Source organism: Cydia amplana, chromosome Z (assembly GCF_948474715.1).
Source record: "Cydia amplana chromosome Z, ilCydAmpl1.1, whole genome shotgun sequence".
NCBI lineage: Eukaryota > Metazoa > Arthropoda > Insecta > Lepidoptera > Tortricidae > Cydia > Cydia amplana.
In genome coordinates, this window is record NC_086096.1 from 32,899,892 (window position 1) to 32,925,251 (window position 25,360).

Genomic DNA, 25,360 nt, shown 5'->3' on the forward strand with positions numbered 1-25,360 from the left:
GCCGACAGGCATCTACATTTTTTACATACGGCTGTGTATTGTTAGAAAAAGCGCAGTTTTCCATGAGACAAGGTACCTACTTGCTCCGCTGGGTCCTAATAAAAAATACGAAGTTTCTTCTTAATCCCACATATTTTTAGGTATAAAACACGGAAATGTAGAACAGCTTTTGGCACCCATGGATATGAAGGGAAGACGTTGCGGACTCGACTCGACGCTTCAAGACAAGAAGTACCTAGTATTCTTCGATATCAGCGAGTGCCTCTCGCCCACAACCGCTATCTCTGGTTGTAAAACTCCACAAGTAAGAAACAGAACCACCTAGTTTTTTTAACTCTTTCCTAGAGACGCTCTACTAATATGTGATTGCAAGTAGCACACGGTCTATACATTCAAACCTATATTTCAGGTATGTGTTAACGAATGTCCTAAAGAAACGATAGTCTTCAATACCGGCAATTACACGGCAGCATCCTTCAACAATTGGAGATCGAAAATGATTTGTGTCGACGGGATAAACACTGCCACCATGACTCACGATGAGGCCGTGCGGTATATGAAGGACACCAAATGTGCCAGCTATGTGTTGAAAAGCCAGTCAGGTAACTTTTCTATTTAATACCATAAGTTTTTTGTTTCGCGTGACACCCGGTGTTATTTGACTTATTTGCCACTAACTCGCGTGAAAGTTAGTTCCTTAAATTGCATTTTTGCCTATAAAAATATCTGCCTGTTTTCTCTAACCGGACCCATTTAGATATGTATGTATAATACGCTCCAGTGCTGTCTCGATGCATCGGTTACCTGACTGAAATGGAGTGCAAGGATCAGGCGAATGGGACCTCTCAGAGCACGGATATGAAATGTGTGAGAAACCCTAAAGAGGTCCAGAAACAGTTGCGTGAGAAAGCAACGGTCCTGGACTCGTACGTGGGGTGGCTGGCTGCGAAATGGGTGACGTTCTTCACCAGCGGAAACGAGCGAGACGCCCACATTGTAGGTAGCCCGGCCCAGGCGGCCGCACGTCCGTGTAGCACGTTCTCTGCTCGTGTACAGTAACTCCGCATGAACTTACCCTAACTATCTAACATGTTGCCTGACCGCACTATGAATTAATCCAACACCCATTAACTATTCACAAATGTATTGTCTCGAATGAGCTCGTTTCCGCGAGCGCGGTGGTTTGTACGCTCGCGGTTGAATATCATGTGCACATTCTCTAACTCTGGGGTCGGCAAACATCTGAGAGGAATAGAAAGATAATGTTCATTTTGTCTATCTAAATATTTATAGGTATATTTTTTACAATTATACCTCGAATGTACTCAACAGTTTGCCGTCCCCTACCTTAACGTACCTATGCTATTTATTCTTGTACATGTATATTATACTGACTCCACTAACTCCACGGTGGTGGCACATGGTCGCAGTGCTGGGCAGGTGCTTCATCAACGTCACGGAAGCCATAGAGAAAATAGAAGCATTCGTCAATTACACCGAAGATGATATCGTCAATAACGTCAGCAACTTGTTACGATACAAACAAGTAAGTAGAAGGCGCACCTAAATAGTAATTTTTTTTATTGTAGTATTAATACTACCTACTTGAAAAAATGTGGATCCGCGGTCACTGATCAGTTATACTTATTAGTTTGAATTAGTTAAATGTTAACGCTATATTTTAATTTTACATTAATCGTTACTAATATCTTTTGGTTCTGATTCTTTGTTTATTAGTTTTAGATTAATTCTCGTCTACTTATTAAAACTATAACTTGTAACACAAACATTATGAAAACCGGGAAAAAGATTGTTCAAAGCCGAGAGAGAGTTGATTATTTTTTCAAGATTATTTTCATTATGCTCATTCTAACCGTTGTGACATAGACATATACCAGATTATACTTAGATGACGACTGGCCATCAGATACAAAAGATGAGTTAAAGAGTTACTTATGGACTGGGACTAGGAGGTCATTCCATTTCTACCCGCAACTTTGTCTGCGTGGGAAAAACAGCATTTCCATATACCATTTCCATAGTAATATTCCCCATTTTCACCGTCGCAACGGATGATTGCCGGGATAAAACTATTCTATGTCCTTCCTCGGGACTCACACTACATATGTATCTCCATACCATATTTCATTTAAATCGGTTCAGCGGTTAAAGCGTGAAGAGGCACCAGAGAGGCAACAGACACCAGACAGGCAGGTAGAGTTACTTTTATATTTATCAATATCTGGGAGACCGAGCTTTGCTCGGAAAACATATAAAAATTAAAAATGCGCGTTTTCTCAGAGATAAGACCTAGCTAGATCGATTTTTCGCCAAAAAACCTCCGTATAGATAAATAAATGTCATCGAAATCGTTAGAGCTGTTTCCGAGATCGCCGAAATATGTATATAAATAAATAAACAAACAAGAATTGCTCGTTTAAAGGTATAAGATATTAGTATGACTAGTTTAAATTAAAATTCGGTAGTTGGTTGAGTGTTACAAGTGGACCATGCACCTGAGCGCGATAGAGATAGCTAAACCTAATGAACAAGGACAATTCGATAACCGCACTCCATTCATATTATTACTTAATTAATACTTATATCGAGATCAGTGATTTAGGAAGAGTCCTCTGTTGAATACTTGTATAGTCCCCTACCATTTAAACACAAGTGTTTATTAATTTAAGCATGCACAATCATACCCTAATATCTAAAGGAATTAGAATATACCTACCGTAATTTAGGTACCACTCTGAATGATATACCTACCTAACAGAACCAGACGGATACGTGCCAAACAAAGGCAATGTTTCCGAAGAGATCCTCGAAATATGTAATTCTTGGTAACTATAAAATTACATACAATAATGTAATATTTTGCTGTATACGCGCAATACATATATACCTAGATAGAATAGATAGTGTAGAATTTTATTTAGATACCTAGTTGGTATGGTAGTGAATTTAAATAACCATAATTGAATCTAAATTTACTTAGTTCACTTTAATTTTAGTTCGATGGGTATATTTGTTAGGTACTGAAGGAGTATATAGATTAAACGTTTATAAAAGTATTGGCTATTGACTTTTAAAGACTTAAGTCAGAATGTACATTTGGACAACTAAATAAACCGGTTACTTAAGTGGACTAATTCTTGGAATAATAAGTGGGATATACATTTTAAGGTATTTGTTAACAGTTGGTATCATTCGTTTATATTTTCTGAAATTTTTAGAATACTTAGAAATTCATTGAGGTAAACGAACATTTACTGGCAACACATTTAATTGTAGGTACAATGAAACCTGGATAATTGAAATCTCAAGGGACCGGCTACAAAAAAACCTTGACTGATTTATAGTTCGTTTTTTTAGCATTACAAATAAGGTAAACAATTTTGATGTGTCTTTAAATTGAAAAACACATTTTAAAAATAAGTTACGGCAAATATGTAAGTAACGATTATGAATCTAATACGATCATTTATATTCTTCTGCTTACATAAGTAATAGTTTTTGATTTTAAAAAAGCGTTTTTCAACTATAAGACATGTCAAGATCGCTTACCTTCTTGCAAGTTCTTTCTAATGCTAAAAAAACGAAGTATAGTATATCATTAGGTTTAGTTAAAACAGAGGTCGTATGTTCTAACAAATTTATGCAGGAGCAAATAACCACTGAAAGTAGATTTAACAGCTTATGTTCTGGGTTTCTGGTCTTTGATAACTTGCACTTTTATATTTCATTAATTACTTACTACTTTATTTTCATAATTATATTCGTTTGGGTTTTAACAATATTCCCGTGAATTGTAGAAGTAAAAATATTAAAATGTATACAAACAAGCATAAGGTTGACGAAATATAAAGTGGGCCGATCTCTCGAAAAAGTTTCAACAAGATCGGCTCACTTTATATTTCGTTAACTTTACTACATAAATCCTGGCATTGATTAAAGACTAAATGGTTTTTAAATATGATTATTAATGATGTAAAATATTTTTCCTGCTCGGTAAATTATTACATTTATTACGTTTACATTTGCCATCTTAAACTAAAATAATGGCAAAATACGAGTATATTAATACTTACATAAATCCTTTTTTTAAGTATGCATAAATGTTTTATTCACTTGTTCGTTAGCCTTAGAGCACATACAACTGCCATATAATAATAAAGGGACGTGTAAAGTTCAGTGCAATAAAAAAAGTATCCCGGGAATCTATTGCATGATCAATAAAATGGCGTCATCATTGGCGATGTATTTTAATCATACTTACTAATACTAACTAAATTCTTCTCTAACTTAGCATGTTTATTAGTTGTCTGCGATCCCAGTTGAGTTTCGCCGAAGCGGAGTGGTGACGTGTTGTGTGCTTGCAGTTGTCTTCCCAGATAGCGCAAGACTTGGTGCAGTCGCGCTGGTACATGTTGGGCGCGCTGGTGGCCGTCGTGGTGCTCTGCTTCCTCTACATCCTCATACTGCGGTGGGTGGTGACGCCCGTCGTATGGGTCTCCATAGTTGGGCTGCTCGCATTGCTGGCCTTCTGTAAGTATCCGTGGTCAGTGGCCTGTCTAAATAGCGCAAGTATTACTTGCTTTTTAAATCGAATTTATTTTTCCATATTATCTTTCCCGGGTCGGGGTCTTTTTAAATGCCTACTTCCAAATTGGTGTGCCGTCCACCCGATCTGGGTTCCACGTCAGAAAATAATAATAATTTGCAAGTTAGTGGGATGGGAGTTCCTCGAGGCTTCTAAATCGGATCGACGTCTCCTGTCATAAGGGACCAACGAATCTTAGTATCCATGATCTCGCTAGTAGATAATTTATATGCTTACCCGCTTATTTATAAAACTTTACAAACCTTAATTAGTTAATTTATGTTTTATCCCTTTTTCGCCAATACATAAGTCAACATGACTGATTAAGACGGGCGATTAATACCTAGTAGCTAATTGTCAGGCTTATTGTAGCGCGTACATTGAATAACGCGATTAGACTCTAGATTTAAGGACTAGTTCTCCTCTACGTATCACCTCATACAGTATACGTTTCTTCCAGCATGCTACCTCTGTTACGATCAGTACGTGTTCTACCGGGGCAAGTCTGCGGGCCTCTACACCACGAGCTACAGCCTGCAGGGCTTCTTCCAGACGATGTTCTCCAAGCACCAGACCTGGCTGGCGCTGCTCATTATCCTTGCCATCATCCTGATCATCGTGCTCCTCATAGTTATCTTCCTGAGAAGCAGAATCACCATCGCCATTGCACTTATCCGTGAGGGAAGCAAGTAAGTCCTTTATTTTATACAAAAAACACGTTTCTCATCTGACGTCTGCACCATCAAATCAAGTATGTTTATGTATTAGGTAAAAATAGATATTAGATAATTAGTTTATCTATACCTACCAATCTATGATTTTAGGAGTTCAAGTATTAAATCCCAAATACCACAAAATTGTGTACCTATAACAGAAATGTTATAAACATTTATATTAGCTTTGACCAACTTAATTTGACAAATCCAACCTTCGTGTCTATTTTCGAAATGATATATGTACCTATAGAATTTCAGTAAAATATCTTTGTTATGAAATATAGGAACATGTGAAACTAAACAGCTTTTTCTTATAACACTTTAAACTCTCGCGTTTTGTACACATATTTAATTGCTTTTTCTTAACTCTACAGAGCCGTGATCGACATAAAATCTACGGTGTTCTTCCCGATATTCCCTTGGATAATCCAATGCGGTGTGTTGGCGTACTTTGCCACAGTGCTGGTATATCTGCTGTCCATCGGCGAGCCAGAGTTTAAGGTGGTCGGCCTGAACGAAACCTGCGACTGCGGTGGGTTTTATAAGGTAATAGCGACACTGCGACATTCCGTATACCTACGGACCTACAGTACATAGGAGCTGCTTAATACGATCACATTCTTGGAGGATACAACTAAACGGAGTAGCCATTAACAGGCTTTCCCCTCTGTCGAAAATAGGCGGCCAACGGTCATACACAATGTATGGACTGACGTTTATCTGACATGGCTATTTTTACGTTACGCATACATTTGACGTTCCCCTCCCCCGCAAAAATCGGCAGACTGTTTTGTACAGAAAATTACAGACATGGCGTCTCCGTTTGATTATATCCTCCAAGATCACATTATATAAGTATGAAGTAAAAACTAGCAAAACCGGGAACATTACCTAAAACATCTCAGTAGGTAAACTGAGCCGCAAAATTGCACTGCACTTTTTCATCTCGCTGTACATTAAAGTATTTGAGTTAAGGCTGAATTATTATTTTTGTTAGGTAGACATTTTTTTCTAAAACGCGAAGAGTAATTTTTTTAAATAATACGTAGAGTATAAGAATCTTATTTGTAGGACCAAGACACCTGCAACCCGTCGGTGTTCCTGGACAAGTGTAAGCAAGCTGGGACCACAAGGGCGTGCGAGGACGCCATCTGCCACTTCTCCGGCTTGGTCAGTCCTCACGAGGTCAACTACATGCACTGTAAGTTCGTATAATCCGGGTCGGGACACTGACAGTCGCTCGTATTTGTAAAGTTGTAACCTTTAAATTAAACCGAGCGTTGATCGTTGATACAACGTCGTTGCTTGGCAAAAAAATTAAGAGAAACGTCAACCCCTTCTCACTAAAACCATATGAACGGCTTAGTCGATCTAGGTAAATGACACTAAAAACGGCTTTTAAACGCTTAAATAATTACCAGAATTTTGTATCTTATGGCAAGAGTATAAGGAAAATACTTATACGGAAACCCCCTTCGAGAACCGTTGAAGGACCGGTCCCTGGTATAATGATTGGTTTGTGCAGTTGTGAATCTGCTGGGCTGCTGCTGGGCGATGTTCTTCATCAGCGGCTGCGCGGACATGATCCTCGCCGGCGCCTTCTCCAAGTGGTACTGGACCTTTGACAAGCGGAACGTGCCTTTCTGGACCCTTACCGCTGCCATCTATAGAACAGTTTGGTATGTGGATTTAGGTACCTACATAATGTTATGGTCAAATGATTTAATTATAAAACATTTTTTTGTTTGTAACACAGAATTTCTTTGCATGGTTATTAACTTTTAATTAACAGCGATGCATTTACTCTGGGTGATTTTAGAGCTTCTAGAACTTTTCTGTTATTTTCAGCTTCCACTTGGGGACCGTCGCATTTGGCGCCCTGATCATTGCCATCGTCCGCGTGATCCGTATAATGCTGGAATACATCGACCACAAGCTGAAGAAGTTCGACAACCCCTTCACGCGCTGCATCCTCTGCTGCTGCAAGTGCTTCTTCTGGTGCTTGGAGAGCTTCCTCAAGTTCATCAACAAGAATGCGTACATAATGTGCGCCGTGCACGGGAAGAACTTTTGCGCCAGCGCGCGCGATGCCTTCTCACTGCTCATGAGGAACATCATACGAGTGGTCGTTTTAGATAAGGTTGGTTAAGTTTAGGTAACATCTCAACTTAATTTCGTGCCACTGCACCATGCAATTGACCTCACTCTTGTTTTAGGTGACGGACTTCATCTTCTTCCTGTCCAAGCTACTACTATCCATCGGCGTGGGCTTCGCCGTGTACTACCTGATGGAGTGGGGGCTCGTGTACGAGGTGACGCAGGGCCAGCGGCTGCACTCCAACTACGTGCCCGCCATCCTGCTGGGCGTGGCCACCTATCTCATCAGTACCATATTCTTCAACGTGTACGCCATGGCGGTGGATACACTGTTCCTTTGCTTTTGTAAGTCACTCGTTAATTGCCGAGTGTTTCTTCTCCTTTCGCAAACAAGGTTTACGAAAGCGACTTAACCTTTCGTATGTGTATGGTGGCCTAAAATATGATATCAAATTTTGGCCATACCGCATAGAGCAGAATAAAACGTGGCGAAAAAAATTGCAGACAAATTATATCAGGATCCTTATCAAACACAGAAGAACGGTTAAATTTGCTTCCCGAAGGGCCCTGACTCGGTATTACAACTGCTACATGTCTATTTTAGTTCCGACTGTTCCGAGCTATATTTATTCAAAGTGTAGTTACGCATCGCTATGATTTGTGGTTTAATTTCGAATGTATTGTTTGTTTCAGTGGAAGACTGTGAACGCAACGACGGTTCTTCTGAGAAGAAGTATTTAATGTCGAAAGATCTTATGAGGATACTCGGTAAAAAGAATAAGAAAGATTGATTCGAGTCATTGTACATTTTGAGTAATTCGTTCGTACACATAGGTATAAGATATAATATAATTCATGTACCTACTCGTTACCTAATGCAATTAATGTAAAGTTTTTCTACGACTATAATGTCCACATTATTTATTATGAAAATATTTGTAAACTTTTACAATTTTTTAAGCCTATTTTGAAGTACCTTAATTAATCAATGCTACAAGCCAAATAAATAGACAGGTCGCAGTTACATACGTAATTGCTGTGGATTATTATGATCTAAATCGAATGTCTCAAAATAATAATTATTATTGTAGCATAATAATGATGTGCAATTGAGTGCCAGAGATTGTCTACTTTTATAATGTTAGTATTTACGTTACTAATTGTGATATGATTGATTATAGATTTCTATTGATATACTTTTAGATAATTGCACTGTTTTATTTTACCCGTTTCTTTGTGACCCCACTAGGCAACAAGCCTCGTAACACGATCCACCAGTACTAAATTACTAATTCACTTAGAAATTGATCCTATAAGTATGTCACTGATAAAAGAAACTAGCACATGTAAATTACCAATAAAATAAAATCAAAACTAGTGTCACTTGTTTTTCCCGAGTGGTAAACAAAGCTGCTAGCATAAAACGCTGTTAATATCCAACTCAGCTGGGTTCTAGAATTTGGCGCTGGCCAAGTGAGCTGAGTAAGGCAATGCACCTAATGTTGATGAATACAGTTATTCTTGAAAATTAAGCAGGCTCGCTCATTTGTCACCGCATGGTACAAAAAAGGATTGAAATGAAAGATTTTGTAAGAATCCATTAGATGTTTAATTCTATGTTGCGTGAGGAAGGCGACGTCCAGCATAGCCTCGGGCGCGAGGAAGTCTTTCACAGCATCATACTTGAGGCTCTCCTCGTAGGCAAAGTTGATGCTCGTGTCGTCGAGCATCACCTGCGACGCCACGAGCGCTGCGATGCAGTTCTTCACGCGCGCCATAGCCTCGCGGTCTGCCAGGCTTATGGGCTGCGTTATATAAAGTACACATTAGAAAATCTTTTAGAAACCATGCTACATAAGAGACCATTCTTCTTTTTAACTAGTCGAAGTTGGCAACTGTTTACTCAAGTATGAAGGAAAAGATTCAAATTATGGATGTTGTGCATGAAGATGGGTGTTGTAGTGATAATAATAGCTTGACCTACCTGTGTCTCATAATTTTGTATTTCTTCCTTATTTTCCTCTGCCATAATGTCCTGCCGCTGGGGGCTAAGCCATATGTAGCCATTGTTGCCAATTATCATTGATATGCCACAGGGCAAATTGTGGAAATGGTTTTTCCTCCGCTTTATTAAAGATGGGAACACTTTTACCAGCATTCCTTGGGGCAACTGCAATGTTAACATTTACAACTATAACATTGAAATTGGTTTATATCAAAATAACACCAATGGTAACACAGTTTTCATTTTTAAACAGTAATCTAAAAAAAAATGCTAAAGCTGCAACAGTAGTTGTAAATTGTCAAAGTAGAGTCCAGACGAGATGATCAAATCGACCGATTTGATCAGAAAATAAATTGACGTCGATCTCCAATTTAATCACCAATTTTAATTTTATGGTGAAATTTGAGCGTTCTAAATTAAAAAAGTGCCCCCAAACGCGAATGTGGGAGTCACAAATTGGTATTCTTGCGTCCGTAATATTGGTCATAATCGGCGATCGAAATCAGCGAGCCGAATTGGCGTTTGCGCCCGCACGGCCTGATTCGATCGGACAATTTCATCAGATTGGCGAAAAATCTTCTCGTCTGCACACGGCTTTAGTGGCAATGAATATGAACCTAATTTGTTATAAGCCATTTAGTTACAGCAATCATACCTTTCCATATTTCAAGCTCCTAGTGTGCAATGACAAGGATCCATCATGGAAGACATTCTGCACTTCAGCACTGATCAGGTCCCCTTCTTGTAGATGCTTCCTCATCATTTGCTCGTCTTCTGCAGACCTGCGGCGCTACAACAAAACCTTTGTACAGAACCAAAGTTTGGGAGACAACAAAGAAATATTGCTACTAATTGTGACAGTGTTATGTGCAACCTGATAAGTCATGCTAATGGGTTTTTAGGGTTCCGTACCCAAAGGGTAAAAACGGGACCCTATTACTAAGACTCCGCTGTCCGTCCGTCCGTCCGTCCGTCCGTCCGTCTGTCACCAGGCTGTATCTCACGAACCGTGATAGTTAGACAGTTGAAATTTTCACAGATGATGTATTTCTGTTGCCGCTATAACAACAAATACTAAAAACAGAATAAAATAAAGATTTAAGTGGGGCTCCCATACAACAAACATGATTTTTGACCAAAGTTAAGCAACGTCGGGCGAGGTCAGTACTTGGATGGGTGACCGTTTTTTTGCTTGTTTTGCTCTATTTTTAGGGTTCCGTACCCAAAGGGTAAAAACGGGACCCTATTACTAAGACTCCGCTGTCCGTCCGTCCGTCCGTCCGTCCGTCACCAGGCTGTATCTCACGAACCGTGATAGCTAGACAGTTGAAATTTTCACAGATGATGTATTTCTGTTGCCGCTATAACAACAAATACTAAAAACAGAATAAAGATTTAAGTGGGGCTCCCATACAACAAACGTGATTTTTGACCGGAGTTAAGCAACGTCGGGCGGGGTCAGTACTTGGATGGGTGACCTTTTTTTGCTTGTTTTGCTCTATTTTTTGTTGATGGTGCGGAACCCTCCGTGCGCGAGTCCGACTCGCACTTGGCCGGTTTTTTTGTTGATGGTGCGGAACCCTCTGTGCGCGAGTCCGACTCGCACTTGGCCGGTTTATTTTATTATATCTGTATGTAGCATATAGGTAATAGTTATATACATATTTCAACTTATCAGCTTAAGCCCCAGAACATGAATTTAAATCTACTGTGATTATTACTCTTCTCTTATTATTCTAGGAATGAAGTGAAAAATAATAAAAATAACTTACTTTACAATCTCATGTCCTGTCCAATGTAATCGGGAAATCACTAATTTAAAAAAGAAATATGATTTTTTTTAAAGTACGATTTTTAGTAATCCTACCCATAATAATTAACCCATATCTTATAAGGATCAGAAAAGGATTAGAAATAATCAAATTTTTTTAGATAGAAGTCACTAGTGATCGGAAGCATAAGCTTATAGATTGCTGCAATAATTATAAAACTTACCAGTTCCCCGCCAGGTAGATTTACGGCAGAAAGCTGCAATATCGAGTCCAAACGTGCATTGGTCTCCACCTTCCATCGCTTCTGTTGGACCTCGACGACCCTCCCGACCACTACATCGCCTATCTCGCCCACGTAGCGGCTACGAATAGGCTGGATGCAGATCAATTTGTTGACTTTTTGCATGACTCCAGCCACTGACGCCACGAGATTGTCGCCAACCGATGATGTTCCATGACCACTGAAAAGAACCAGATATATTTATAAAACATTATTGCATTTTTGTTATCTATTTAAATATGATACGGATATTATCAATGATCTTACCGCATAAAATCTTGCATGCCAGTTATAACCTCACCGGGCGTATAAAACCTGGGTAAATCTGTGCTAGATGCTACACTATGATTAACCCTTTCGGATGCTAATCTGATAGAAACGCGACCAGACATTTTTATGGCTGTTATTATCAAATACTTTATTATAAAATGGTAAGTGTAATTAAATCACACACGTAAGTAAACAATAAAGAAGATCCATTCGATCCGATTCGATACATGTCCCATATTCTGACAGTCGCTTACCACAGCTTATACTATGCTATTTAAATAAAAATGTAACACTTGGTTTAAAGATAAAAGTGATTTTATGTCAAGGTTGGCTAAACTGATTACACTTATAATTTACTCTTGCCAAGCTCAACATACTATACCATAGACTAGGAGTTAAAAAAAAACATCACGATGACACTGACGTCACTGACACTGACAGGCAACCAAAGAACCAAACCAAAGCAAAAAGCCCAAAAAGCTGCACGAATTGTATCTGTATGTCTATGTCGGGTTGTTTTAAGTTAAATAAATAATTTAACAGATTGATAACACAACCAATAACAATGTCTGCTGCAAACGCAGCTCCCATCACCGCTACGGACAGCCTTACCCAAGCGTTGAAGGCTAATATCATCCCTAACCAAGAATACTTATTACAGGTAAACTTTACTATTCATGGTATTTAAAGTACACTGTTTTAGTTTATAAGCTATGTGGTTTTAGTGGGGTTGAGGTTAGATTAATCTTCTAAACTGGTCCTCCGCGATACAGGCAAAGCCTAGTGCGGAGCGCCGAGATATTGTTATTTTGAAAATAAAAGGTTTTTGTATGTGTGACAGGGTTCAGTATTGGACTCTGCCGTGGAGGTTTTGCTGCATCGGCTGCGTGGGTTGTGCGACAATGTCGACGCCGGCCCTGAGACCTTTGACGACCAAGAAGTCTGCTTTAGTCTTCGAGACCCTAATCAACAGGTGAAAATTTTCTTTAGGCTTGCCAGTAAATTAACAGATAATTATGTTAGTACAATGTCAATTTTCTGTTGAGTAGTGCCATTCTCAAATTGACGACATTAGCCGGCTCTACACAGAGTGCTTTGGCTGCATTGCCTTGGGTGAGGCACATCTACACTGGCCGTTTTGAGTGCGAGGAACTTGCCTCACGAGTATGCTCGCTTCTTGTGGACCCGGCTATTGATCATACAAAATAGTGATGTTCTAGCTGTCCAATGCAAACACTATTATGCATGTTTCTCTTACAAAACAAAATGATCTTTAGGGTGATCTCAGGTTTCTACTGAATTTATTTAATTTAAGAGATATTAATCCTTTCTATTTAAACAGCCTATCAATTTTCTTAAAGTTGCTGTAGCTGTAGTTCACACTGTTTTTAATTCAAGTTGTAAAATCTTCTGTATAATTTTATTTAAAAAAAATTACCTCTGATGTTTTGAGGACGCCATTGTCATTGACAGTGCCCATACTATTCAGTGAGATTACAAAGCCTTTCATAAAACAGAAGCATTTTGTATGGTAAGTTCTGCTAAAAAAAAAAATTTAAAATTTAATCTGTTTATTTTCAAACAACAGGTTAGTTGTACAATCTCAGTTACAATCTCTATATTTGGAGATTATTTAAACTAAGCTTAGCCTTAATTATATATAAACTTATATTGTTTTGTTACAGTTAGTTAGTGCTTACATGTTAATACTAGTTATATCTTACATTCATTCATGTTAATCAGTGCTTTCTTAAGTGTACTCTTTGCTTTATCAAGATATTTTTCTAAAGTTTCTACTACTTGTTTGGGTAAGCTGTTCAGGATATTAGGTAGGTATATTGACCAGAGCCTTTTCCCATAAAGGTGCTATTAGGTATTTTAAAGTATGGTTCATTGGTTAGGGTCCAGAGGTGGGAGGGTCTTTTATACCTGTCCAGATGCCCCAATAAGTGTTTATATTCTAATATCACAGCAAGTTTTCCTTAATCATATACACTAAATATTCTACAGTATTTAAACAATTTATGATAATTATTTTTATATTGAAGTTTTATTTTTAGAGGAACTATTGTTTTTAGTAATCTTATTTGAATATTGTATATTTTTTGTAAGTATGTATTATATGTATGTTCTCCCATAACTAGAGATACCATAGTTAATTACAGAGTCTGCAAGTGCCATGTATAACAAGCGTAGTATGGAGTATGGCATTTTATGTTTTAATATACTAAGGTTGCTTAATATTGGCCTAAGTTTGTTGCACACATGGTCAACATGTGAACCCCAGTTAAATTTGGTGTCTATTCTAAGGCCTAGGTAGGTATGTTGGTCAACTACTTCTAATTGTTCACAGTTACAGTATGTTGGCCCTGTGTGCATGCATACATGTTCATGGGCTACAATTCTAGGGGTATATGTAGTTTTGACATAGGGTGAGTGAATATACATTAACTTGGTTTTTTTGTAGTTTAATCTGTCAGCTCCCACGGCTCATATATGAGCCAGAACGCTTATGGTGACGTCATATCGTGGGATTCGACAGGTTAAGGATAATCCTGCATCATGCGCCCATTTACATAGGGTATCAAATTCACTCTGCATTTGACTCTCCGCCACTTTGACATCTTTATTGGCCGTTATTAGGCTAGCCCTTCAGGCTTCAGTATCTATTAAAGTATTTGATATCCTGAGGCCCAGAGGGAAGTTGTATTTTTTAGTTTGGAACTCTTAGTTACTCGCAAGTAAAAGTTCAGAATAAATTGTGTAATATGTACAAAAATTTGTACGGGAGGACTCAAAAGACTATATGGTCATTATTAGTATTTGAATTAATACTTAAAATCCAATGCCTCCATTCCAGACAGCCCCACTGATGTTACGAGTGCGTAAGGCACTGGACGCGCGCGACATGCCATACCAGCTCCGTTACATTGGACAACCAGACCTGGGCGACAAGAATCGTCCCACTGTGGTGCGCTCCAGCCTCGACATTGCCTGCAATGGCATGCTTCTGGAGTTCCTCAGTGAGCTTGGCTGCAGGATCGAGTTTGAATATAGTGTTAAAGGTGGGTTTCTTCCCCTTAACACATTTAGTGTTTTGAACAATTAACGGATTTAAACACTTTGCAGACTTGATTTTGTTAGCGTTGCTAAGTGCCTAAAATTCTATTATTTAATGACCTGTTTGATGTGTTTACATTTAAATATTTCGATTCTGCAGGGTACATGTTTCGGAAAGGAAGGATGAAGATAACAGTTGCAAAAGTATTCAAGATACCACAGAACTCTATGCCTCCCGAGCCCATTTCACAAAGCTATCTAGTTGAGCTGTCGGTAAGTATTATTACATTTATTACATAATTGTTGTTTTGCTACTTGTGTTATTTATAGTATTTTGTCCAAAATCCCATTAAAGTGTGTATGAAATGACGTCATTCGGCGCTAAAATACCTGGTACGTCCACACGCAGTCCTAGCAAATCTATGTGCCAATTAAATTCTTATCCTAAAACCAAGGCAGGACTTTCTTCTTCTTCTTCTTTTATTTTATGGCGGTCTGGCCAAACAAGTTGGCACAAATTTGCCAATGTCAAGTATAAAATACTGCGATCTGCACCTGAGAACAGACGACAACACAAACATATACCAACGCCCACACAGAACATGAAAGCACTACACGTTTTGTTATAACTAAGTAAAACAAAGGTGAGTGATTAGTTCAAATGCAGACGACACACACATTATAAAGTTATTAGTTATACTATACTACACGGTTACTATAGAACGATGTTATTTTTCTTCAGAAACCTAGCAAGAAACCGGAATACTTTTTTATTATCAGTAAGACTTAGTAAGGTCGAAGATTTTATAGGGAGGGGAATTTTTAATTTTGTTAAGACGGAGTATAAATTAAAGAAGGGAGAGTTGCGAGGGCAGTTAAAGAAAATATGATCCAATGATCCCACTTCCACATTACAATCGCACATAGGAGAGTCTCTGCGTTTGAAGAGATGCAGGAGTTCTGGTGCAGAATAGAAGCCCAAGCGGAGTCTAATAATGGTACTGGTGTGCCTTTTCGAGAGTGAACGATTTTTAAAAAACCAAGGGCGAGAGGGTATCGAGGGCTGAATGTACGAGTAAAAACATTTTTTGGAAGATTTCCATCGAGCGCCTTGCCACCTCGATGGAAACGTCGATAAGGCCTTGGTCTTGTTGACGTTATGTGTTTCTTTTTTACTTAATGAAAACTCGGTTCTAAATGGATTTGTTGTAAAATTCCATTCTGATATTTAACTCCCGATTCCATAAATAAGAATCCTTTTACATACTTAAAATGTCAATTGAAAGGACCCTCAAAAAATACTTACTTTAAAGTTTATACTCACCATATTTTGTAAAATACACATGTATTTTACTTTCCTCGTATTCGTAATGAAAAGTAGTGTTTAATTCACTCCGTTCGAGCGCCATGATACCTCGTCAAAAATGTGTGTCTATCATCTCTTGTTTAACAATATCTACCATTGTCATTGGCAGGTGCTAGCCCCTCAAGGCCAGGACGCGATCGCGGAGGACATGCGCGCGTTCGCCGACCAGCTGCGGCCTCTGGTGCAACTCGACAAGATCGACTACAAGCGGCTCGGCCACATGACATAGCCCATGTTCCTGGCTTAGGCCGCGCCGACCGCCACCGCCGCCGGTCGACGCCGCCTCAGCCGCGCTCCGCTGGGAGGCTGCTCTTGATGCGATTGCGTCCGTTTTACTTCGTTCGTATCGTTTCATGCATACTAGTAGTCTTACACTTATCATATTTTAATTGTGATTTCATTCGTTTCCTAGATACTGCCCTGCCACAGCTAGCGCTTGGGAATGTTGTAGTACATAACTTTATAATGTATTGCGTCCCAGGGGCCTGAACTAGTATGTACAAATTACATTCAATTTTTAACCGCGTTTGTTTCGGTCGAGTTTAAAACGATACAATTTTTGAAGTGAAAACTTCTTTAGCGGCGCTGGGCACTTTTTGAGGTGGGGAAAAATGATAAACTAGAGACAGCGTAAGGCGATCACGTGACCGTAAGGGGCATAAGTTTTAGATGGCCACTCATAATTTATAGTCCCTGGCGCACACGACAAAAAAGTGCGATTTACGGCAAATGATGATGATGGAATTTCCTTTTGCAGAGTTGCTCCTTTTGACACACAGATTGATTTAGGAAGGGGAGCCAATCGAATTTTTAATGCAAATTTTTGACTTCAAGGGGGGTGCCCCCTGAAATTTGTAAAAAATAAAGTTTTGCTATTTGGTCAAGTTTGGTATCATTTTCGTGTAACTCAAGGATGCTAAATTAATTTCTGATATTTAATTTATATGGTTTCATATAAATAATTTGAAAAAAAAATAAAAATTTGCTATTTTATTTTTTTCCGAATAAATGGCAAAATTTTTCTTATTTTAATATATACACAAAAAATAAAAATTTCATGAAATAGCCCTACTATTCCTCGTTATAAAAAGTATACACATGGTATATTTATTTCTAAAAAATGTGAAGAAAAAAAAATAAAATGTAGACCTACTTTCGACCACAAGCACACCGAATAGTATACAACGATGTGTGCTACAGCTATTAGAATTACGGCGTTTGATGATGATGAGATACCTTTTAGCATAATGAGTCCTTAGAACCCTTAGATCATTTTAGGAAGGAGAGCCACCTTGATTTTTGGTGCGGTATGGATGAAAGGGTGAGGTGTGATTTGTCCCATACATATGACATGTGTATACTTTTTATAACGAGGAATAGTAGGGCTATTTCATAAAATTTATATTTTTTGTGTATATATTAAAATAAGGAAAATTTTGGCATTTATTCCGAAAAAAATAAAGTAGCAAATTTTAATTTTTCATTTTTTTTTAATTATTTATATGAAACCATATAAATTAAATATCAGAAATGAATTTAGCATCCTTGAGTTACACGCAAATAATACCAAACTTGACCAAATAGCAAAACTTTATTTTTTACAAATTTCGGGGGGCACCCCCCCTGAAGTCAAAATTTTGCATCAAAAATTCGATTGGCTCCCCTTCCTAAATCAATCTGCGAGTCAAAAGGAGCAACTCTGCAAAAGGAAATTCCATCATCATTTGCCGTATAATTAAGTCTGCACTAGAGACTATTAGATGGCATTTAAATCAATAAAGAAAAACTCAATGTTATTTGACATTTATGTTGCGGACTCCTTTTCAAGAATCTTTACCTATGTTGAAATAATTTGACGTTGTCATGGCAGTATGTAAATAAACATGTCAATGAAAAAGTGTGATCTTATTTGAGAATGATAATAATATATAATAAATAAATAGAATACCTCCGCTAAACGTATGTATCGTGTTACCGGGCGTCGGTAACATAGTGAGGTGAGTTTTCACTTCTATCGGCACTCCCGGAGTGCAACCGTTGTTGCTTTTTTTTCTAATACCATTGATTCACATTTTTGACATCCATTTATCTTGTATGGTGGGCCGCTAGAAGAACATTGCTAAGAAAATGGATATCGGTAGATATATCCGAATTATTAAAAGCTACCAAGTAGACTTGGAATATGATACTTGTAAGTTATTATATTCGTCAAAGTAGCAACTGCTTTATACACTTACATCGTAACAGGTATTCATAGAAAGTATACAATTTATTAATTGTTTGTAAGAAGACATGATATTTATGATAAATACATCTAAAGTAAGGGATAATTAAATATGAATGATTGTATAATATTGAATAATAGTTCTTGTATTTCATTGATTGTACACCTGGTTTGAATTTAATTACATAAATGCCATATGTGATGTATTTATATATGTAGGTATCTTAAGGTGAAATAAGCCGACTAATACTAACACGTCACTAATCGCCTATTATTACTTAGGTACTTATTAGTTATGCATTTAACGACTATCTTTAGGAAATATGCCTGCACTGTGGTGGGGTGACTTTTATACTAGAAGTTTAAATGTATAAAGTCAAAATTTCAGAAATTCATAAATAGATATGGGTCATTCACAGTCATTATTAATGACTCATTAAGTTCGTCACTCCTATGGGCATACCCACAGTTAATAAAGCTCCATTTAGACGGTACAAGAACTTGCATGCAATATCCGATAAGTACATTGCTAATAGAATGAATTCCGCCGATCGATCGAATACAGCAAGGTAACGAAAATCGCTCGCAAATTCTTGAACCATCTTGGGGCTTTAGTAATTCTCGGATATCAGGGCCACAGTTTTGCACATAGACATAGAAATTTAGCCAAAGCTCGCAAAAACATTGCTCGCTCTTATTACTTGCAGATGTACAGTCGCGAATAATTAACATGAATTGATGCAGCAATACATAATGATGGAATAAAGAATTTATTAAGCGAAGTCCGGGTTTTTCTTGGCGCCGATGACCAAGATGTGATCTTCGTCGTAGTCCTCGTCCTCGTACTTAAACCCGTGCACGTACGCAAAGTTACCGAAGTACAGGCACTCCGCATAATTGGTTTGCTCGAAATCTACAAGCACACAGGCCACCATTTGATATTATTTTTCGACAGTTCGAGCGATTTATTTTCTGCAACTACCACAGACAAGACATCCTCTAGACTGAGCATAGTAACGCTACCCCCTCTGCCACTCATACGGTAGTTTTACTCCATCTTCGAGTCAATCCCGTGCCGTGATTGGTCCGTGTCTTTGAACGGACCAATCACGGCACGGGATTCGCTCACCTCGTCCCCCCGCACCCCCGTATTATTGGCAGCATCGGTTTCATGAAATAATTGCTCTAAACTCAGTCTAGAGGATTCCTAGTCTATGGCAACTACATACTACTTTTAGTGTTACTTACAATTGGAAATAAATTTTCGGTTCGGCCGTTGCCGGTGTCTAAGTAGGTTTATGATATGAATATGACTATATGGCCATTTAAATAAGTTGAATTGGGTGGTTGACTTTATCGCATGACGATAATATAGGCAAAACATAAAAACAAAATTTCATTAGGCTACATGGGGTTAAAACCTAAGGTTCTATTCACAGTGATAAGTTGATAACACGGCCATAAAAGTATTATCGTTTTTCTCTTACAATTCCAAACTATTAAATTAAAAAAATAATCTTTCTCATAATTAACGACCGTAACGTGTCGTTCCCGTATGGACACTATGGATGCCACACCAATCCGTGTTGTGCCAGTTTATGGATGTTGGGGCAGACGCTATGCTTCGTTTTTTTAGCATTAGAAAGAACTCCGCAGAAGTAAGTTTGTGGTTCCAAATTGGGAACTTTAACCGGTAAAATTAAGATGTTAATTATACGTATTGAACATGCATGACAGATAGGTAATTCCATTATTATTAACAATTAAAGAGCCTGATAACAACTGCACGCTTACTTTAGTGGAGTTCTATCTAATGCTAAAAAAATGTAGTAGGTCTACAAAATAAATATATCGGTAATCGTAGTAGATTATCTAGTTCCTTTTGGGCCCCTGGAACAACGAATATTTCCCACTAGTGGGACCATTGCACTAAAAATTCGGTTTGTTAATTTTCAACCTACGTTCTACATCAGATCTACTGCCTCTATTTATGACATACTTTTTCGGAGGCTATAACTGTATGTAGTTAGTTAGTAACTGGCAATTTATAGTGCAGTAAGATCGTTGGTATCCCGCGGTCCCATCAGTGAGAGGAAGTAATAGTGTGTTCACGGGCCCAGATTAAGGCTTCAGATGCTACCAACCAGTGGCGTGGATACAGTTGTACAGATCCATTACGCAGTGGTTGTCGAATATGTACGTTAAATTAGTTGTAAAGTCGAATGCGCAGATTTTCTGGTAGTACGAAGGACAGATTCCACACCTGCAAAAGAATCGTGGCTTAGATCAAGTTGTAGGACGTTAGCTTTAGAGCGTTTCACATTGTCCGATCCGATATCGGATGACTTTTAGAGTGTCATATCATATGACAGCAAGTCCCTTTTTCTAAGTTTTCTTCTGATCAAAATTTCAATGTCTACCTAGTTACCTACCATAGGTCAATATGGGGTAAGGTAAGTATCATTTGCGAGAACTTTAATAGAAAGGGTAATAAGTGCAGTGACGAGTATATGCACTTTTGTCTCAGGCGATGCCGCTTGGCACGATTGTTCCTTAGGTAAAACAAAGCTGATTAAGCCCGGTAGCCACGAGATCGTGCCGTGACTACCACCATTAATACAGTTCCCCAAAATAGCATTAACTGACCTGTGTCCGTCCGGTGCCGGATTTTTTCTGTACTTTACTTCACCAAGGACATTATAATAACCTGAAATAGTAAACCTATTTTTTAGGTAAATTTATTTTCTGAAACCAGACTTTAGCATATTGTATTTAATAAATGGCTACCACAAGTACCAATCGCAAGAGCATAATTTGTGTCTCTAAATTTTGGCTTAATTAAACTTGTAATAAGTAAACAAAACAATGATTTAGGCTGGTTTTAGTGTCATGCGGACCGTCCGTACGGATCGCTCCGCACTGCCAAATTGTATGAGAAAGCTGTCCGCGCGGACTACTCTAAAACGCTCCCTGAACTTAATGCATATTGGTCCGGTGCGGAGCGATCCGTACGGACCGTCCGCGTGACACTAAAACCAGCCTTACCAAGTAAACACCCAAAAACTGCACAATGTAATAACCAAGCGGGCAACATGGCTGCTATATAGGAATAAAAGAGTAGGTACTCTTTTATTCCTATATAGCAGCCTATAGGTATAGGTTATCATATCGCTTAATTAAAATACCTTTACTGCTAGTGCAATTTTTAATTCATTCGTTAGACTTAATTTGAAAATCAGTGTTGTGTATCTTTTTTAATTGCGTTTTATATCGTCTTTTGCCTGATCACAAGGTTGAACGTCAGATATTGAAATAGGTAGGTAAGTAGGTATGTGTCTGCAGGCCAATTCCCACATAATACCTAGTAGGTATGTATTTAAAATTTTAAAGTAATAAGCAAAATTAACAAAACTACTTGGCTTAGTAATACCTATGTTGTAGACATTCTTATAAACTGCACCTTGAACAAACCAAAAAAATGACGTTATTATTTATCTTATCTTATACCTTTAAATGAGCAATTCTTGTATATTTCTATATTTCGGGGATCTCGGATACGGCTCTAACGATTTCCATGAAATTTGCTATATGGAGGTTTTCGGGGGCGGAAAATCGATCTAGCTAGGTCTTATCTCTGGGAAAACGCGAATTTTTGAGATTTATATGTTTTCTGAGCAAAGCTCGGTCTCCCAGATATTTTATTAACTACACTATACAATCCATCTTTTTAATACTTTAAAAAGGCTAAGTATTCCAAAATTTGATTATATGTAAGCATTTTTTATTATATAAGTGGAAACCATGGTTTCAACCAAACCAACAAATAATTTACGTACCCGTGGCGTGGCTTCAGTGTTATACGTAAGGCCGCAGAGGATTTTACTATTTAGGAACCTTTATTCACTTTATTGTATTGATCATAATAGCCATGTAAATAATTGTGTCGTGTAATTGTCGGCTTCTTGGCGAACCTATCGCGGATCAGCGACCCGCGATAATTATAATGAGATATTTATTTATATTTACCTATACGTTACATGTGCCCCGTAACCCCCAAGGTATGATAATGTTGACCAGACGTCCGAAGTCCTTTAATAGCCGATATTACCTACACTGTCTGATTTGTTTTGATTAAAATAAGTGTGAAGTAGGTAGATAAACGTGATCGTAAAAACTTTGTAAGAACTAAATCAACATCTAGTCTATTATTATATATTCTCGTGTCCAGACATCGTTAAAAATAATTATTATATATGTTATGGACCAAGTGATTAATGAGGGTATTGTGATTAATGAGGGTATTATGTATAATGCCCGGGCATTATGAATAAGGACAAACTATATCGGGCCAAGTGATTAATTATTATCTAAACTTCATTATTTATCACATTGTCTAGTCATTATGAATATTGCTAAGTGATCGTTGGGCAATTTGATAATAAAGATATGTTACTGGCAAATTGATTAACCGGGTAATATACATAATGACCGGGCAGTATAAATAATGACCAGGCAGTATAAATAATGACCGGGTAATTTGAATAAAGCCCAGGAGCTTCGGGCAAAGTGATAAATTTGCTCCTTTGGCCGGTCCATATCAATAATGCCCGACGGTCCGTGGTCCATTTAATAAATCAAGGCTTGAGATACCTTGAATTTATCAGTTGGACTCGGCAGTATGAATACTTCCCTACTTCTAGCCGGGCAATGTGATCAATTTGGTCGCGTCGTGGTATTTCTGTGGGGGATTGCAATTCTAACCTAACCTAAACCTACTTTTCTAAACACAGCTCTTTTCTGTGGGGGGTTCAATTCTAACCTAACCTAAACCTACTTTTCTGTAGCCAGTTCCTTTGTGTGTGGGATTGCAGTTCTAACCTAAGCTAAACCTACTTTTATAGCATCAGCATTATATTTGAATAGTAATTATCAAATTGCCCAATAGGTGATAGGCATTATGTAAAGTGCCCGGTCAATTTAATTATTTAAATAGTAATGATCAAATTGCCCAATAGGTGATAGGCACTATGTAAAATGCCCGGGCAATTTAATTAATTATCAAATTGCCATCTTATATTGGTCATTTTTCATAATGCCCAGGCACTATGAAAATGCCCGATTTGTCACTAAGCCCATAACATACATAGACTGCAACTACGCTAACTTTGCATCGACTTGGCACCCTTGTAGTGGTGAAGTGAAATACCGGACATTCCACATACATGTAAATTTGCAAAAATATCTAGAATGAATGTATTAATAACATAGGTACCATTAGGTTGTAATTTCCATCCACTACCTACATTTTTGAAAAAAAACAAGTAAAGCCATGATATTGACTTGTGAAATCGGTAGGAACTAGTAGGAAGTCACAAGCGTTGGAGTGTTGTGGAAATGCGATGCGTGGGCAGGCGCGCGACTCAAACCTGCTTGGCTGAGCTTGTCTAATGATCTGGTTTCCAGCGGTGGGGAGCCGCCATCCAACCAGACTTGACGGCGCTACCTATCCGCCACTCGCCGCTCGACAGTTCAATCCATTTCTAATAACTTTGGAGATTAAATCGATCTTATTGTTTTGAAAAGGAACGACAGGTACCTACACAACGATACGTAGGTGTATAGGTACCTCAAAAACGATCTACTTTTACCTCTCAATGCGGAAAGATAATTTAATCTACCTATTTACTTTTGCCGTTGGAAAAAAATCTTAAAGTAAATTTATTGTAGCTTAACAAAATTCTCTGGAACTTCTTTTCTTTATTAAAAACTAAAAAAGAAATGTTTAACTTTTCGCTTCGTGGAGCCCTTTCTTATATACATATGTACATATAGCTGGTCAACCAAATCTTGTCAGTAAAAAAAGGCGCGAAATTCAAATTTTCTATGGGACGATATCCCTTCGCGCCTACATTTTTCAAATTTGCCGCCTTTTTCTACTGTCAAGATCTGGTTGACCAAGTATACTTAATAATATCACGTTATAAAAGATTTTTACTCAATTTATTGCATAAACAAAACTTATAAACTATTAAGTATAAACTACATAAATTAAAACTAATAAAATAAATAAATAAAACTAAAAGTAAAAAAAAATCGGATAAGTGCGAGTCGGACTCGCCCACTGAAAGGTATCCGTACTTTTTAGTATTTGTTGTTATAGCAGCAACAGAAATACATCACCTGACAGACAGACACGCACAGACAGACAGACGGACAGTGGAGTCTTAGGACCCGTTTTTTTTACCCTTTGGGTACGGAACAGGGATGTTGCGGATGCCGATTTTTTGACATCCGCGGATGCGGATGCGGATTTTTAAAGGCTCACATCAAGATAGGTACATAAAAAACGTCAAATATTACATTTTAGTAATTTTTATTTCAAAACACCGGCCAAGTGCGAGTTCGACTCACGTTCCAAGGGTTCCGTACATTAAGTCCCACTCACGCTTGACTGCTCATTTTTAATAGGTTTTTTGGTTAATGACTAAATTACCTAGCAGTCTAGCACTTACGCCGATGCTAAGACGTTCCTGTACCGACCTGTTCCACATCCGCATCCGCATTAAACTCCGCATCGATTTTATGCGGATGCGGATGCATGTTGAAAATAATGCGGAAGTTTCGCGGTTGCGGATGCGGATATTCGCAACATCCCTGGTACGGAACCCTAAAAGTAATCAATCAATATTTATTTCAGACCAAAATTACAGTCCATATTTGTTAGTTAGGTATGTACAGTAATATCTACTTATATCTATGTTAGTTTATCCTAGTCCTATCCTAATAATACTATTAATACTTTGGTTAAAATATTGTTTTCTATTTTATTATATTTTACCTTGATTTTTCAATTTTTGATAATTTTCACTATAATTCTAAAATTTTAAACAATGTATTAATTTTAGTAAAACTTGTGATATTCTTAAGTATGTTATATAAAAAGGAAACATTTTTCGCCAATTAT

The 25,360-nt window shown here is 37.9% G+C and overlaps 4 protein-coding genes across 7 annotated transcripts in view; 2 read left to right on the forward strand and 2 right to left on the reverse strand.

Annotated features, from left to right (window-relative positions):
* LOC134661095 (choline transporter-like 2) overlaps positions 1-8,261 on the forward strand; it is a 29,375-nt gene extending 21,114 nt beyond the window's left edge. For 2 of the 4 annotated variants that reach the window (XM_063517032.1, XM_063517031.1), the window contains exons 3-13: positions 141-304; positions 410-602; positions 782-996; positions 4,386-4,551; positions 5,067-5,295; positions 5,697-5,868; positions 6,394-6,523; positions 6,848-7,001; positions 7,171-7,462; positions 7,539-7,764; positions 8,113-8,261. In XM_063517032.1, coding sequence (XP_063373102.1) covers positions 141-304; positions 410-602; positions 782-996; positions 4,386-4,551; positions 5,067-5,295; positions 5,697-5,868; positions 6,394-6,523; positions 6,848-7,001; positions 7,171-7,462; positions 7,539-7,764; positions 8,113-8,210 — 2,039 coding nt within the window. In that variant the 3' untranslated portion in view covers positions 8,211-8,261. Of the gene's footprint in view, positions 1-140; positions 305-409; positions 603-781; positions 997-1,430; positions 1,547-4,385; positions 4,552-5,066; positions 5,296-5,696; positions 5,869-6,393; positions 6,524-6,847; positions 7,002-7,170; positions 7,463-7,538; positions 7,765-8,112 lie in introns of all 4 variants that reach the window. The other 2 variants (XM_063517034.1, XM_063517033.1) reach the window with 2 other exon arrangements.
* Positions 8,262-8,915: 654 nt separating this feature from the next.
* On the reverse strand, positions 8,916-11,947 carry LOC134660682 (exosome complex component RRP4). Its single transcript, XM_063516461.1, has 5 exons — positions 11,744-11,947; positions 11,420-11,657; positions 10,080-10,214; positions 9,404-9,589; positions 8,916-9,224 (listed from the first exon to the last, which is right to left on the reverse strand). The coding sequence occupies exons 1-5, from the start codon at positions 11,866-11,868 to the stop codon at positions 8,916-8,918; spliced, it is 993 nt and encodes a 330-aa protein (XP_063372531.1). The 5' UTR covers positions 11,869-11,947.
* A 313-nt stretch (positions 11,948-12,260) lies between these two features.
* LOC134661119 (mediator of RNA polymerase II transcription subunit 18) lies at positions 12,261-16,595 on the forward strand. Its single transcript, XM_063517068.1, has 5 exons — positions 12,261-12,407; positions 12,588-12,719; positions 14,607-14,811; positions 14,967-15,079; positions 16,282-16,595. The coding sequence occupies exons 1-5, from the start codon at positions 12,312-12,314 to the stop codon at positions 16,399-16,401; spliced, it is 666 nt and encodes a 221-aa protein (XP_063373138.1). The 5' UTR covers positions 12,261-12,311; the 3' UTR covers positions 16,402-16,595.
* Positions 16,596-19,150: 2,555 nt separating this feature from the next.
* LOC134661123 (uncharacterized) lies at positions 19,151-21,510 on the reverse strand. Its single transcript, XM_063517073.1, has 4 exons — positions 21,442-21,510; positions 21,043-21,103; positions 20,541-20,659; positions 19,151-19,309 (listed from the first exon to the last, which is right to left on the reverse strand). Exons 1-4 carry the CDS (start codon positions 21,488-21,490, stop codon positions 19,170-19,172), a joined length of 369 nt encoding a protein of 122 aa, XP_063373143.1. The 5' UTR covers positions 21,491-21,510; the 3' UTR covers positions 19,151-19,169.
* Positions 21,511-25,360: the final 3,850 nt, after the last annotated feature.